Source organism: Diachasma alloeum, unplaced genomic scaffold (genome assembly GCF_001412515.2).
Source record: "Diachasma alloeum isolate Michigan unplaced genomic scaffold, Dall2.0 Dall_scaffold_00418, whole genome shotgun sequence".
Classification (NCBI taxonomy): domain Eukaryota; kingdom Metazoa; phylum Arthropoda; class Insecta; order Hymenoptera; family Braconidae; genus Diachasma; species Diachasma alloeum.
In genome coordinates, this window is record NW_021680557.1 from 83,447 (window position 1) to 101,083 (window position 17,637).

The 17,637-nt window shown below is 40.7% G+C and overlaps 1 protein-coding gene across 11 annotated transcripts in view; it reads right to left on the reverse strand.

Moving 5' to 3' along the window:
• LOC107042106 (xin actin-binding repeat-containing protein 2) overlaps positions 1-17,637 on the reverse strand; it is a 233,570-nt gene that overhangs the window by 71,637 nt on the left and 144,296 nt on the right. For 8 of the 11 annotated variants that reach the window (XM_015262987.1, XM_015262986.1, XM_015262989.1 and 5 more), the window contains one exon: positions 3,157-3,264. The exons of the other annotated variants lie outside the window; for them this stretch is intronic. In XM_015262987.1, the coding sequence (XP_015118473.1) occupies positions 3,157-3,264 (108 nt within the window). The remainder of the gene's footprint in view (positions 1-3,156; positions 3,265-17,637) is intronic. 11 annotated transcript variants of the gene reach the window in all.

Sequence of the window (17,637 nt, forward strand, 5' to 3'; positions counted from 1 at the left end):
TTTACGTTGTAGTTTATTTCAGAGTTTCAATAAAAAATTTTCTATGAAATGATATTTCTAATATTATTATTATCAAAATTAAGATTTTTTAATAATTTATTTTTCATTTTAATTTTCAGGTGTATTTTCAAATTTAAAATTTAACAATTTTGAAGATAATGAAGGGGATTCACTGGCTGAATTTATCAGTTTTTATATGTAGTTTTATATTTTGGTACATTAACGCTGGGGTGGCGCCACACGTTTTTCAGTCCTAAGGAGTGCAATTCTCACTTTTTCACTCCTAAGTAGTGCATTTCTCACTTTTATACTGCTCAACGGTAAAAAGACCTACTTCTCATGCTTAACTACCGTCGGTAAAAGAGCCCTTTTTGGGCTTGAGCAATGAAAATTAATATACACACCTCGCCATGGAAAATATATCACCCTCCCCCACGTACTTGCCATCCTCGCCTTCGGCTCGGAAGGCAATCTTGCACGTGGGGGACGGTGATCTGTTTTCCAAGGCTCGAGCATGTGTCTATTTTTTCTGACAAATATTACAAAAACGCTGTTTTACGGGCAGTATGGTGAAAATGTGTTTTCAAAAATGAAGAATTGTGGAAAGAACAAAAAAAATCTCCTGATATCTTCCGAACAGGGCATTAATTATTACATTGTCAATAATTACAGGTCTGATTACAAGTTACATTTGTAATCCATTAATCCTGGCCACCGATTCTTTAACTACAAGTCAAATCGGCAATCAGAACTCAAAACTCTTGAATATTTGAGCAAACACTATTCAGAATGAGAATGTACTCTATTAGTCAATAAGTCATAAATCACAAGAATTAATGGATTACACTATCAATCGTTAATTAATACGACAAGTTATTTGATTGTTTAATTAAGCATTAATTGACGCTGAAAATTATTTGATTAAATAATTAAGAGTTGAATAAGATTTTTAAAAATTATGATTTGAAACAGTTGGATTCATAATTTTCTTGAATAATACTTATACAGAATTTAAAATTGATTGATTACTCTGTAACGGTTTCTGTATCGATTCGTAATTAGAATTGGAAAACCACATTCTTAGGGGAAAGAAAAAATCATAATCTTTAATATTTCTGCCAATGATTGAGTTATAAAGCTCTGTTGCGCTCATTTTTCTCGTTTTGGACTATACTGACAAATAACACTGACAAATCTCAATAATAGTGATGAAAACAACAATAATATGGCGTACAATTGAAATCTTCCCAGTTTTAATGGGGACACGAAGAAATGGTCTCAATCATTACCACGCATGATATTTTCCATCAGGGATAAAACGAATTTGAACTCCAATCCTTTTATTTGTTTCTACCCTCATCACCAAATTTCTCAACATTATCAGAAAATCCTGGAAATAATTCGTATTCTAAACAGTATGTGAGCTGAATTTGTCCATCCCATCTCATTTCACTTTTTCAGATTATGCAATTGATAAAGTAATTCATTAATCTTAATTCCCTATTACCATTATGCCGATCTCTGCTGCCGAGAATTCTTTGCACGTCTGTATGAAATTATTAAACTTTTGGTTTTGGTTTTACTTTCGGAAATCTTTTAAAAAACGTTTGACAGTAGGACCAATCTCTGGAATTTTACCAGAAAATCACTGACAGAATCAATCGCAATTGATATATTTCAGGGCGAGTGCCATAATTGTTTTTACTGGCGTGGAATTGGCGTCCAAGCCGAAAGCGAGGACTGGCCAAGCGAATAAAAAAACCTCATCGCACTAGTCGTGAACAATATTTTTCCGTAGTGATTTCCACTTTTACAAGTTTCGGACATTAGCATTGGCCCTTCCCCAAACTCGTCAATGTCAAAATCGCTACGGAAAAATATGATTCATGACTAGTGACATGGATTTTTTTATACGTGTGGCTGGCCAGTCCTCACCTTCGGCTTAGACGCCAACTTAGCACGAGAAAAAACCCCACTGATACTCGTCCCGAAGTATATAATTTTTGTCCTTTTTAATCTCAAAGAATTATATTTTCCTTCTAGAAACTTAAGCGCCCTGTGATGAAATAAACAAAAAAAAAACATTCTGCACTAAATTAATTATCAGGATACTCTCTACTTTAATGCTCGTATAATTATCATCAATCATCAATATCTAATATTACCATCCATTAGCATTAATATCTACAATCTATCTATTCATATTATAAATGCCCGATCTACAGACGTACGACACGCGCTACTCTTCCGCCTCGAATAAAACTCGGCAACGACATTCCGTAATCGCAGCTACGAAGACAGAAATAAGAAATGCTCAATGTGTGTAATCTTATCAGTGAAGTAGTAGCATAAATGCGTATTCCGGCGCGTTCAATTAGTGTTGGGTTTTTCTAGTGTCGGATGACATACGAACGTTAAGCTGACGGTAGTCATGTTGACACTCATTAAAAAATTCCTTGTATTTTTTACATAGTTTCTCCATATTTTGATATCAGTTTGCTGCGACTTGAAAATATCCAAGTGCTGTAGTCTCAAAAGTACATTCTTGGCCTTTTTTCAACCATAGAGGGTAACAACTTCCACATGACTAGCATTCATCGAGTTCAGGAGAATACGACAGTTTAGTGAAATTCATTGATTTTCTAAATGCTGACTATAGCCTGGCATGATTTGTAAAATACTGTTGAAAATCGCGTATATTCAATTATAATATTTATTCAAATATAATAAGTCTATGTAATATTACATTTCTTACATAAAAAAAATCACGGAGATGTAACTTTTCGAAAACTATTATTGACGAGGCTATGGCAATTGGATATTCTGAGTGAAGCAATGATCTGAAGGAAGTGAGGATCCGTGAATATTTCAACAAAATTATTTTTTTTTTGTAACGAACCAGGAATCTATCTTCACTCAAATGAAACTGCAACAATATGAACTTCGCAATGATTCCGAATATTTGCGATCTGTTCCTTCTATTTATTATTACTTTCCATCATGAGTATGGAAAATTGGTTAATGAAAGTTGACAGTGCTATTTTGTCAGCGCCATCTAAACATTTGTGTTAATAAATCGGATTAGCGTGGGACAGGAGGAGAATTTTTTTTTTTGAATGTTGAGAATAAGAATGACGAGGAGATGATGATACTCACCAGGGACTTGACATTGACGTTGGTCAGATCGTCCTCGTCCGAGAGCTCTTCCGGCTGTGGCTGGACTCGATGAATACTGTGCATGCTTTTTTCTTCGGCATTAACGTTCTAGGTGGCAAAACATGCTACTAATGATGATGTCATCGGAGAAGAAAAGTGACAACAAAATTTTTCTCTTGACTTCTTCAATGTCAAATGACATGGGCCATTCCACAAAATATCGTACGCACATCCGGCCTCAAAATTCTCAACAGTTATTTTTATTTTGTTTTATTTGAATAATTACACGGAAAGAATATAAAATTAAAAATTACAATATGAACATAGTAATCGATAGTTATCTTGACCAAATTTTTACTCGAGACAAATTAAATTTTACTTTTATTCTATAGCCCGGTGGCTTGGCGCAGTGGGTAAGTTCGTTGCCTCACTTGCGAAAAGTTCCGAGTTAAAATCCCGGCCGGGTAGAATGGTGCGATCTAACCATTTAAAGTCTTGATCATCATCGCAGTATACTCTAACCGGGTCGAAGCGATGTAAAATAACGATAAAAAAAAACTTTTATTCTATCACTTTGCAGAAAAATTAAGCGATTTTTCCCGAATTTTGCGCGCTTTTCCCATCAGGACCCTGAAAATCCGTATTTATTTAGCAGACCAATGTCATCGGATTGGCATAATTTTCATTGTAGCGTGAAGTACTAATTGTATGCTAATTTTCTGCGGAAAAATTAATCGATTTTTCCCAAATTTTCCGCGAATTTCCCAGGACCCTAAAAATTCGTATAGTGCTGACAGATAAATGGCGGGTCCCACAGACCCAACGATCCTATATTAAAAAAGACATGGGTCACTAATCGAACATGACGGATCTCATGGGGATAATCGATTATTTTGCATTCGATTTCGATTAATCAAATAGAACCGGACATCACATCAGCTGATTAGTACAAGGTTACGGAGAAATACCGCAAGATGGCAGTGTAAAAGATGATACTGTGGCGACTCCGTCCGCCGCAGTTCCCACTTCGTCCACGGCGCAGCGCGCCGATCACCCTCAAGGCGCAACCCGTCGCCCGCGGAAGCAAGCCTTGATACCAAAATTATTCTATGCCTAACGCTCACACCACACGTGAAGCATACGATATCATTCATTCCAAAGTTTAATTTGTATTGACTATTTCTACTACTGATAATAATAAATATTAGTGTTGTTACATACTGCGGAGATTACTCTATCTTGGGGAACCCTCATAATAAGCTAAATTGGTGACCCCGACGTGATCTCAACAGATTACGTTTCTACACGAGGTTAACCCCATCGAGCACGAGTCGCTGCATCGACAGAGTTATGCCGCTCACCCACTCGCCATCCGGTAATCAGGGTGATTTGACACTACAACTAGATGAACAGCAACAACAACAAGCATTACTACAGCAGCAGCAACGACAATCGTTGGCACAGCAACAGCAACAACAATTGTTATCATAGCAATCACTGGGGTACACTGAGGCTCAGATCATGGCTGTCACGCAGTTCAAACTACCAGATTTTTGGTCCCATGATCCCGAGCTATGGTTCATCCACATCGAAGCCCTGTTCACCACCAGAAACATCAGATGTGACCAGACGAAGTATGGAGCTGTTGTTGCTGCCTTGGGCTCGGATGTTCTCAAGGAGATGTCCGACGTTCTCAGGAATCCACCGCCCACAGATACGTATATTAACCTCAAAAATATACTTCTCAAACGTTTCACTGACTCAGTTGATCGCCAGTTACATAAACTGTTGACAGAGATGCAGCTTCGTACACAAAAGCCGAGTCAACTCCTCAGGCAAATGAAAACGCTCGCTGGCAACAGAGCAAGCGAAGAACTCATTCGCAGCAGATGGCTGGCCCTGTTGCCTGATACTGTGTCCAAGATCCTCACAGCAGTCTCTAACAACTCCACTCTCGATCAGCTCGCTGAGGCAGCCGACAGCTGTATGGAAAATCACACCAGCTCCCAAGTCCTGTCAACCAGTTTCCAGTCCATGGCTCTCAACAATCAGCCCATGGCGCCCAGTGTTCAGCAGTCCATGCCTTTCAACACACAGGCCTTCCCATCCGCCACCCAGCCCATGGTCGCTCAGAGTCAGGTCATGGCAGCCAGTCACACTTCCTATCAGAGACAGGCCAGCACCATCACGGTCGAACAGAGGTTGAGTGAGCTAGAGAGGACGGTAGCAAATCTAGCAGCATCGATCAGCAGCCTGACTGCTAAATTAGCAAGTGGAAGATCACGATCTCAATCACGATCACGATCCTGAACTTCAGGACCACCAAACCACTGCTTCTATCATCAGAGATTCGGTGCCAGGGCCGCCAAGTGCGTCCAGCCTTGTGCGTGGAAACCATCCAACCAGGGAAACTAACTGAGCTGTCGTCAGTCCAGGCGGTTGGCGACAGCGCTCAGGTCATTCCGTCCATCAAAGAGCAGCGTCTTCACGTTTACGATAGGTCTTCACACACCAGATTCCTCGTCGACTCTGGCTCCGTCATATCAGTGCTACCACGAGCCTTAGTCAAACAAAAACTACAACCATCAGACTTCAAACTCTTTGCTGCCAACTTTACCAGTATTGCAACTTACGGACTTCAGCCGATTACACTCAACCTTGGTCTTCGTCGAGCATTCTCCTGGCCCTTCATCGTTGCGGATGTACAGTCTGCAATCATAGGGGCTGATTTTATTGTTCACTTTGGGTTGATGATAGACCTAAAAAAGCATCGCCTTATCGATCCTCTCACATCCCTATCAACAACTGGAGAACTTGTTGAAACCTCAGATTTCGGCATCTCAACAGTGGATCAGCACTCATTCTCCAACTCCGTTCATGAGGGCAAGTACTCAGACCTCCTCAAACAGTTCCTCGACATCACCAAACCAGCTGTCTCTGCAGCCTCTTACAACCCGGCAGGTGTGGCACACTACATCGTCACCACAGGACCTCCGGTTGTCGATCGATTTCGCAGATTAGCTGGTGAGAAACTCAAAGCTGCAAGGGACGACATCAACATGCTGCTAGAGCTTGGTGTTATACGACCGTCTAGTAGTCAATGGACTAGTCCCATCCATATGGTGAAAAAGAAGCTCGGAGGCTAGCGCACCACCGGTGATTTCCGGCGACTCAATGCACTGACAGTCCCGGATCGCTACCCAGTACCTTATCCTGAGGATATTTTCCAGCGCCTGCACGGTAAGAAAATATTCTCGACCATCGATCTGGTACGCGCCTACCACCAAATCCCCATGGCTCCAGAGGACATCGAAAAGACTGCGATTACAACACCCTTCGGTCTCTTCGAATTTCTGGGCATGCCCCCTGGACTACGTACTGTAACTCAGACCTTTCAACGTCATATGGACAACATCCTGAGGGGTCTGGACTTCGTTGGCTGTTACATAGATGACCTCATTGTGGCTTCTGAAACCCATGAGGAGCATCTCCAGCACCTCCAGCAAGTCTTCTCCATCTTACGTCAGCACAAGCTATCGCTGAACCCCAGCAAGTGCGAGTTTGGAAAAGAGGAAGTGACCTACCTGGGCTACACGATCAACAAGGATGGATACAAAGCTCCTAGCTGACGTGTGGAGGCAATCATCTCCTTCCCCAGGCCAGAGACTGTGACTGACCTTCGCGGATTTCTTGGAATGGTCAACTACTATCGCAAGAGCATTCCCCACGCTGCTGAGTCCCAAGCACCGCTTAATGGCTTCATCACTGACTCCAAGAAAAACGACAAAACTAAGATCCAGTGGACTCCTGACACCGAGGAAGCTTTGGAAGCCTGCAAGCAGATAGACTCTGATGCTACCCGCACAGCCTGNCACAGCCTTTCTATCGCCGTCTGCACCCCTTCTGCTGACTACTGATGCCTCTGACTTTGCTATTGGCGCATCATTGGAGCAGTTTGAGGACAACACCTGGAAGCCAGTCGGGTTCTTCTCAAAGAAACTGAGCCCTGAAAAAAGAAAATGGAGCACTTACGACCGAGAGTTACTGGCGATTTTCTCCGCTGTTGAATTCTTTCGTCATGTCCTTGAGGGACGCCACTTCGTCATCAGGACTGACCACAAACCGTTGGTCTACGCCTTTTCGCAAAAAGCAGAGAAAGCTTCTCCTCGTCAACTCAAATTTCTTGGCTACATNCTACTAGCGATTTTCTCCGCTGTTGAATTCTTTCGTCATGTCCTTGAGGGACGCCACTTCGTCATCAGGACTGACCACAAACCCTTGGTCTACGCCTTTTCGCAAAAAGCAGAGAAAGCTTCTCCTCGTCAACTCAAATTTCTTGGCTACATCTCGCAGTTTACCACTGAGATTGTGCATTTGAAGGGACAAGAGAATGTTGTCGCAGATGCACTCTCCAGGATCAACGCTATCAACATGCCCACTATCCTGAGCCCTGAGAGAATCCACCAAGAGCAGGAGGAAGACGAAGAGCTCCAGCAACTCATCGACAATACCAACAATTCTCTGAAACTACAGAAATTATCGATCGATGGCACTCACTCGATCTGCTGTGACATTTCTTCAGGCGTTGTAAGACCCTTCATTCCTAAAAATCTACGACGAGAAGCCTTTGACACTGTGCATGGGTTGTCCCATCCTAGTGGACGAGTCACCGTTCGCACCCTCAAGCAGAAATACATCTGGCCCGGTCTCAAGAGAGACGCACTGGAGTGGTCTCGTAACTGCATCGCCTGTCAACGCTAAAAAATTCAGCGTCACAATCGTCTGACACCCAAACACATCGACGTGCTAGACACTCGCTTCAACCATGTACATCTTGATCTCATCGAGCTTCCAGTGGTCAACCAGCTCAGGTACTGTCTGACAATTATCGACAGATTCTCCAGGTGGCCCGCAGCGATCCCCCTGAAGGATATGACAGCTGACACCGTCTGTACCGCATTCTACACCGACTGGATTGCTCAATTTGGCACACCTCTCACCATCACGACTGATCAAGGCTCTTAGTTCGAGTCTGCACTCTTCAAGGCCCTGACTCAGCTGATTGGTGCTAACCGCATCAGAACCACACCGTATCATCCGCAGTCTAACGGACTAGTTGAGAGGTGGCACAGAACTCTCAAAGCAGCTCTGATGTGCAACTCACAAGCTCCATGGCCCGACGTTCTTCCGACAGTCCTCCTCGGTCTCCGCACTGCTACAAGGAAGACCTGAATGCTTCTCCTGCTGACCTAGTCTTTGGGACAGGTTTACGCGTTCCAGGCGAGTTTTTTGTTTCGGAGGACATGCCAGCAGATCGCCAGATCTTCGTCGAGAAGTTTCGCGAGCACATCAGAAGCCTGAGACCTACTCCAACTGCTCATCACACTAAAGAGCGCATGTTCCTCCTAAAAAACCTGTACTCCTGCTCTCATGTATTCCTCCGCATCGTTGCAGTCAAACGACCCCTGGAACCACCTTACTCTGGACCTCATGAGGTGATCGAGCGCATAGACGATCAGACCTTCAAAATCAAGGTCGATGGTGTTGAGAAGGTCGTATCGGTGGAGAGACTCAAGCCAGCCTATGTGGCTAAGGAGGATCCTGCAAATCATCAACAACCTCAGCAGGCTGAGATACCTGACAACATCGAACCCCCGTTGCCGTCCACTAGCATGGATCGACCTCTTCGTACTTATCCCAGGAGAGACAAGACTGTTTCGTTCCCTTCGAATCCTCCGAAGGTCACTGGGGGGGGGGGGGGTGGTTGTGGCAACTCCGTCCGCCGCAGTTCCCATTTCGTCCACGGCGCAGCGCGCCGATCACCCTCAAGGCGCAACCTGTCGCCCGCGGAAGTAAGCCTTGATACCAAAGCCATTCTACGCCTAATGCTCACACCACACGTGAAGCATACGATATCATTCATTCCAAATTTTATTTATAATACCTATTTCATACTGTTGTTAATAAATATTACTTTCATTATAATCTGCGGCGATTACTCTATCCTGGGAAAACCTATAAAGAAGCTAAAATAGNAGTGGTTGTGGCGACTCCGTCCGCCGCAGTTCCCATTTCGTCCACGGCGCAGCGCGCCGATCACCCTCAAGGCGCAACCTGTCGCCCGCGGAAGTAAGCCTTGATACCAAAGCCATTCTACGCCTAATGCTCACACCACACGTGAAGCATACGATATCATTCATTCCAAAGTTTAATTTGTATTGACTATTTCTACTTCTGATAATAATAAATATTAGTGTTGTTACATACTGCGGTGATTACTCTATCTTGGGGAACCCTCATAATAAGCTAAAATACCTCAATGTTTCAAGAAAATGCGCGCGAATTTAAAAGCGGACTTCTAGCCCCAAATAAGAAACAAACACCGTGCAAGCATAAAGTACATCAGAGCATGTTTCCTACACATGTATTTGATTATAATGAGTTGAATCAAAAGTTATTTGTCAGTGATAAATGCTAAGAACTGACAAACTAATTGGAGTGATTGATAATTAAATTAACTTGAATGGGAAGAGTGGAATCGACAAAATTAATCTCCTGTTTTTCCAAGTCATTTTTTGTTTTTCGAGGTTATGTTTAATGAAACCAAGCCTTAGGTATATCCCAAAATCAAAAATTTTAAATTTTATCCGTAAAATAAAAACGTCGAAATACCTTTTATTTACAGATTTTCCATGGTCCAATTTCTTCGTCGAATTGGCCAGGAAAAGTTCGAAAATAAAGCATGGATAATCAGCGTCTTTCGAACGAGATTCTACAAATAATTGCTTTTTTTCGTAGTTCTTAGGAATGAATAATGGAAATGGCTCAAACTTTCAAAAGAATATTTTTAGGCATCCAATTAAATTTTGGTGAAATTCTGAAAGGGGAAAAATTCATTACAATTCAGAAACGATTATTTTTAGAGTGAAAAATATATTTATTGAATTAGTTAAATAAACAGGCAGTGCGACGGAAGCCATTTGATAGATTACATATGACTGCTACTCTCCACGTATATTTCCCCTATTTTCGTTTCTACCAAATTTCATTGGTAGTAGGCTTCCCAATGGATCCCAATGTATGTTTTCAAAAAATGAAGGCATACGAATTCCCATTTTTTGAAAATATCAAGGCCAATCGCACTCATTTTCCCCTATTTCTATCAAATAAATTTGCAATTTCATGCAACAATATTCATGTTATATAGCTTCCTCAATAATCCTGCTGTGAAAATGGACGTTGAAATTTAGATGTTATTTTTTCTTCTCAAAAATTTTGGGTGAATTATTTCATCTCAAGAACTATCAAATGCATAGACCTAAAATTTGATATAGGAATGTTCCTTGACAGTCCTAACTAGAAACCAAAGTTTTAAAATGTTTCCCTGACTTTTACCCATGTCATAGTGCGCAAAAGTGAACTCCGATCAAAAAATACAAAAACGACGATATCTCGGAAAATTCCAATGGGATGGTACCCATATTTTATTGGATTTAGATACATGGCATGAAAACGCACATTTTGGAAAGAAAAAAAAATGAAATCGGACAAATAGTTTTTGAGATATTGACCACAAGATTTCGTTCATTCAGCATCCCAAATTTTTAACCGTGAAACCTAAAATCATACTAAGTTTCAAATTTCTATCTCGATTATTTTTCACGTTTTCGTGCGAACAAGCAATTTCAAGGAAAAAATGAAAAAACGAAAATAAAACTACATTGCTCAGGGAGTAATGGTCTTTTTTCAATNCCACTCCACCTTTATTCATTTCCGAAAAAAAAACAAATGGGGTAAAATGGGTGGATTACTAATGCACCGAATTCACCCCCCTCCCTGCCCACCGGTCCACTTTTATTCATTTACAAAAAAAAACAAATGAGGCAAAATGGGTTTGTTACTCATTTTCCAAACTTTCACNAAATAGGTATCATCGTGACGAGTATTTTGAAAAAAGAATCCAATCGGTCCGGGTGATATCGGCAAAAAACTATTTTCGAAGAATCGCTATATCTCAGGAATCGCTTAACCGACCGAGCTGAAATTCAGCATAAATTTGAGTCTCAGTAGTACCAATGAGCAGCCAGAATTTCAGCATGTCTGCCTCAACAATTCTCGAGTTATGGGGACAGTTCTGANTGGATTACTAATGCACCGAATTCACCCCCCTCCCTGCCCACCGGTCCACTTTTATTCATTTACAAAAAAAAACAAATGAGGCAAAATGGGTTTGTTACTCATTTTCCAAACTTTCACTCCCTCGCCCCCCTTCATTCATTGAGAAAAAAAAACAAATGGGGCAAAATGGATTTGTTTCCTATTTTTCAAATGGACACCCCCCTCCTTGAAATTTCATTCAAAATTGACTTTTATCGGGGGAGGGCCCCATTAGGCACCCTAAATTTGGANCATGTGCACACATATACCCCTACTCATATACAGACATTTTTTAAAAACATTATTCTTCATCATCAAACATCANTAGGCACCCTAAATTTGGAATCCCTATACGGCTCTGCTTCTTCATCATAATTTGCCATTTTGCTGTTACCGACAGGGCAAATTGTGATATGAAGCTTCCGAGTTGGCCGCAAGCCGTGAGGGAGTAAAATCGCCGCGAGGATAAAATTCATTATTTTTAAAGTTTTTAAATGGCAAAACAATAGATTGGAGGTCACGAATTTCAACTAATTTATCATCATTTAATTTTTAATTAATTTTGGAAAGTCTATTTCATTAATTTTTATGCTTTTTAGGGCTAAAAAAACTTCCACGCAACTACCACGCAATAGCGTGGTAGTTATGTGGCCACTGAATCGCCAGGNTTTACTGTAAATTTAATGAAATTAAACACTTTTCACCAGCATGTGAAGCGGAGAACTTTTTAAGTTACTTGAATTCTCATTTCAACGATGAATATTCTGTACCAAATCACTCCGTATTTTCGATTGATAAACAAATTATAATTGCTCAAATCATNGACCCAATCCAAGATGGCGCCAGTGGGTCCAAGGATGAGTCAATAGCATCGATGAATCATGTGCTTTCATTTAAGGCCCAGTAAGAATTTTCTGCACCATTATCTAACGACCTGATCTTCATCGATCAATAAGACCCAATCCAAGATGGCGCCCGTGGGGCCCAGGATAAGTTAATAGCATCGATAAATCATGTGCTTTCATCNTAATTTTCAGGCGAGAGACATTTACTTCAGTTTGAGAGGAAAAAGTCGTGAAATTTCAAATTTTACTGTAAATTTAATGAAATTAAACACTTTTCACCAGCATGTGAAGCGGAGAACTTTTTAAGTTACTTGAATTCTCATTTCAACGATGAATATTCTGTACCAAATCACTCCGTATTTTCGATTGATAAACAAATTATAATTGCTCAAATCATTTCGGCCACAGGAAAATAGAATGATTCAACTTCCTTAATGGTGTGTTTGCTGGGGTTTCTTTCAAAGTTAATTGGGNCAGGATAAGTTAATAGCATCGATAAATCATGTGCTTTCATCTAAGGCCCAGTACGAATTTTCTGCTCCATTAACAAATGACCTAAGCGTCACCTATCAATAAGACCCAATCCAAGATAGTGCCCGTGGGTCCCAAGATGAGTCAATAGCATCGCTGAATCATGTGCTTCNAATAATAAAAATGATGATAATTATGTAATATTATCTGAATCATTAATGTGAACTTCAGACTCTCAAAAAAAGATAGAGCAGAAGTCAAACAATCATTTAAAATTTTAATTTTTAATTTGGTGCTGAAAACATTAGGTGGTGATATTTTAAGCGTGGAATTATATTGATGATATGAGCAACAGATTAATTGAATTAACGAGTGAACTAATTATAACAATTTATAAGAGTGTTCACCNCTAAGCGTCACCTATCAATAAGACCCAATCCAAGATAGTGCCCGTGGGTCCCAAGATGAGTCAATAGCATCGCTGAATCATGTGCTTCCATCTAAGGCCCAGTACGAATTTTCTGCTCCATTAACAAATGACCTAAGCGTCATCTATCAATAAAACCCAATCCAAGATGGCGCCTCCGGGTCTCAGGTTGAGTCAATAGCATCGAANCAGTTGCGTTGCTTTTTACAATTAGAATGATTATGAACAATGAATTGAAACAAGAAATATTAAATCTGACAGGAAAAAGGGCATAATGGAAGGGGCATCAACACCTCGCCCGCTTGCGGCCGGGGTGGCGCTAGTGTATAAAAAGTTTCGATGAATAATGTGCTCCAATTTGAAGCCCACAGAGNAACAAATGACCTAAGCGTCATCTATCAATAAAACCCAATCCAAGATGGCGCCTCCGGGTCTCAGGTTGAGTCAATAGCATCGAAAAATCATGTGCTTTGATTTAAGGCCCAGTAGGAATTTTCTGCTCCATTAACAGATGACCCAAGCGTCATCAGTCCGTATGACCCAATTCAAGACGGCGCCCGAGGGTCCCAAGATAAATCAATAGCATCGATGAATCATGTGCTTTCATCTAGGGCCCAGTAGGAATTTTCTGCTCCATTAACAGAGGACCTAAGCGTCATCTATCAATAAGACNGGGTCCAAGGATGAGTCAATAGCATCGATAAATCATGTCCTTTCATTTAAGGCCCAGTAAGAATTTTCTGCTCCATTAACAGATGACCCAAGCGTTATCTGTCCATATGACGACTATTAAAAAAACAAATACAATAGGAAATCCCATAGGAAATCCTATAGGAATAAATCCTATAGGAAATGTCCGAATTCTCCATAGGGCTTCCATAGGATTTCCTGTAGGAAATCCTATAGGAATTTTTCATATGTGTTTGGTTGTTAATGACAGTGGCCGTCATTATAAATCCTCTAACAATGAATTATAAAAATATTGATTCTGAGATAACCTATATTGTTTCAACCATACGATTTCACCCTTAAAATGCGCCCTGTGACCCCTGTGGTTTCACCCTTAACATGCGAACCTTTATGCCTTCGTTTCGAGCTCATCCACCAAACCCGGGTGGGCCAGCTCGAAAAGAACTGGGTCAAAATGGGTTTAACTTATTTTCCAAGTTGACACCCCCCCCCTCCCGCCGCTCACATTCAGTCATTGAGAAAAATAAACAAATGGCCCAAAATGGGTTTCTTACGAATTTGACAAATTGTCACTCCTCCCACCTCCCCTTTAGTCGTTGACAAAAAATACCAATGGGGTAAAATGGGTGGTTTACTTATTTACCAAATTTACCCCCCCCCCCCCCCCACTCCACCTTTATTCATTTCCGAAAAAAAAACAAATGGGGTAAAATGGGTGGATTACTAATGCACCGAATTCACCCCCCTCCCTGCCCACCGGTCCACTTTTATTCATTTACAAAAAAAAACAAATGAGGCAAAATGGGTTTGTTACTCATTTTCCAAACTTTCACTCCCTCGCCCCCCTTCATTCATTGAGAAAAAAAAACAAATGGGGCAAAATGGATTTGTTTCCTATTTTTCAAATGGACACCCCCCTCCTTGAAATTTCATTCAAAATTGACTTTTATCGGGGGAGGGCCCCATTAGGCACCCTAAATTTGGAATCCCTATACGGCTCTGCTTCTTCATCATAATTTGCCATTTTGCTGTTACCGACAGGGCAAATTGTGATATGAAGCTTCCGAGTTGGCCGCAAGCCGTGAGGGAGTAAAATCGCCGCGAGGATAAAATTCATTATTTTTAAAGTTTTTAAATGGCAAAACAATAGATTGGAGGTCACGAATTTCAACTAATTTATCATCATTTAATTTTTAATTAATTTTGGAAAGTCTATTTCATTAATTTTTATGCTTTTTAGGGCTAAAAAAACTTCCACGCAACTACCACGCAATAGCGTGGTAGTTATGTGGCCACTGAATCGCCAGGGACCCAATCCAAGATGGCGCCAGTGGGTCCAAGGATGAGTCAATAGCATCGATGAATCATGTGCTTTCATTTAAGGCCCAGTAAGAATTTTCTGCACCATTATCTAACGACCTGATCTTCATCGATCAATAAGACCCAATCCAAGATGGCGCCCGTGGGGCCCAGGATAAGTTAATAGCATCGATAAATCATGTGCTTTCATCTAAGGCCCAGTACGAATTTTCTGCTCCATTAACAAATGACCTAAGCGTCACCTATCAATAAGACCCAATCCAAGATAGTGCCCGTGGGTCCCAAGATGAGTCAATAGCATCGCTGAATCATGTGCTTCCATCTAAGGCCCAGTACGAATTTTCTGCTCCATTAACAAATGACCTAAGCGTCATCTATCAATAAAACCCAATCCAAGATGGCGCCTCCGGGTCTCAGGTTGAGTCAATAGCATCGAAAAATCATGTGCTTTGATTTAAGGCCCAGTAGGAATTTTCTGCTCCATTAACAGATGACCCAAGCGTCATCAGTCCGTATGACCCAATTCAAGACGGCGCCCGAGGGTCCCAAGATAAATCAATAGCATCGATGAATCATGTGCTTTCATCTAGGGCCCAGTAGGAATTTTCTGCTCCATTAACAGAGGACCTAAGCGTCATCTATCAATAAGACCCAATCCAAGATGGCGCCCGTGGGTCCCAAGATGAGTCAATAGCATCAATGAATCATGTGCTTTCATTCAAGGCCCAGTAGGAATTTTCTGCACCATCATCTAACAGCCTGAGTTTCATTGATCAGACCCAATCCAAGATGGCGCCCGTGGGTCCCAACATGAGTCAATAGCATCGATGAATCATGTGCTTTCATTAAAGGCCCAGTAGGAATTTTCTGCTCCATTAACAAATGACCTAAGTTCATTTGTTAATTCACAATGAAAATTATGCCAATCCGATGACATTGGTCTGCTAAATAAATACGAATTTTCAGGGTCCTGGGAAAAGCGCGCAAAATTCGGGAAAAATCGATTAATTTTTCTGCAGAAAATTACCACGTAATTAGTACTTCACGCTAGTATGAAAATTATGCCAATCTGATAACATTGGTCTGCTAGATAATGGCCCAAAATTAAAAATCAAATTTTTGGCGAAAATTTTGCAGCAGGAAATTTTCTGTGGGCTTCAAATTGGAGCACATTATTCATTGAAACTTTTTATACATCGTTGGGTTTGTGGGACCCGCCATTTATCTGTCAGCACTATACGAATTTTCAGGGTCCTGGGAAATTCACGGAAAATTCGGGAAAATTGATTAATTTTTCCGCAGAAAATTAGCACACAATTAGTACTTCACGCTACTATGAAAATTATGCCAATCCGATGACATTGGTCTGCTAGATATATGGCTCAAACTCAAAAATCAAATTTTCGGCCAAAATTTGGGAGCAGAAAATTTAATTTTTTCAGCAGATAAAAGCACACTAATAGCAGCTATTTTTGAGTTTTTCACTGACCCGATCCGATGACCCTGGTCTGCTAATTTCTGGAGCTATTTTTTGGCCATATGACGCCTTCTCAAAAATGCCGGTCATTTTGCATCTCTACTCGATGTAGGGTGAAAGGCGTATTATAGAAATGGATTTAGCTAAACGATTACTTGACTTGTTTGGTAATTGTTATCCAACTTTTTTCCCCATGTGTATGATGAATAAAAATTTTCGAATTGTTTATTTTTTTGTTTTCTTATTTTCTTTCCGACTTTACGGCATACGAGGGAACAATTTGGAAATTAAATTTTCTGAAATTTCTGAAAAATCATTAGTTTCGCGCAAAAAACGCTGAACAGACTAAAATCAAGGTTTGAAGTTTGATTTTTCGATTGTCACTATGAAATTGAGATAGGGGAAAAAAGACCATCATTTAGAAGAATTTCTCATCGAAAACCATGTTTCAATTTTTTTAAACATGTCTACACACGTTTGATTAAATTGAACAATTTTTAGATAAAATCGTTTCAGGTTATGGTGCCAATTCAAATGCGAAACCTGTCCTGTATTTAAGGCCCGGTTGGATGGATTTTTGCCCGACATGTCCCTAGAAAATTCCCCAGAAAATTGTCAAAAAAAAACATTTTCCGTTTCCACTAATTACGACCGTATGGTTACATAAAAAAATCTGATTTTTTTTTGAAAAAACAGATAATTTATTGCCTCTTAACGGAAATGGTGCCTTGAAGGGGGGAAATAGGTTTTTATATTTTTAATATTGACTAGAAAATATCGGAAAATAAACACCACCATCTCCCCTAGTCACACCACACTCGCGTGACACCCTGTCAATATGGCGACGGTAAATATCCAAAGTTATAAACACTTATTCCAATTTTCACACACACTAAACACTCTCGCGAACTAATTCTCGTTAAAAGAACTACTTTTGACTATTTTTCGGGAGTTGTCCCGAAGGGATTAGACGCCGCTAACTCTCACAATCAGTGGAATCGGAATTGAGGCGATCAGCTGTCGCCATACTGTCTCGCTCAGTTATAGGAAAATGTGCCAGATGGCGCCACTGAAACCCCCGAAACTCGGCGTAT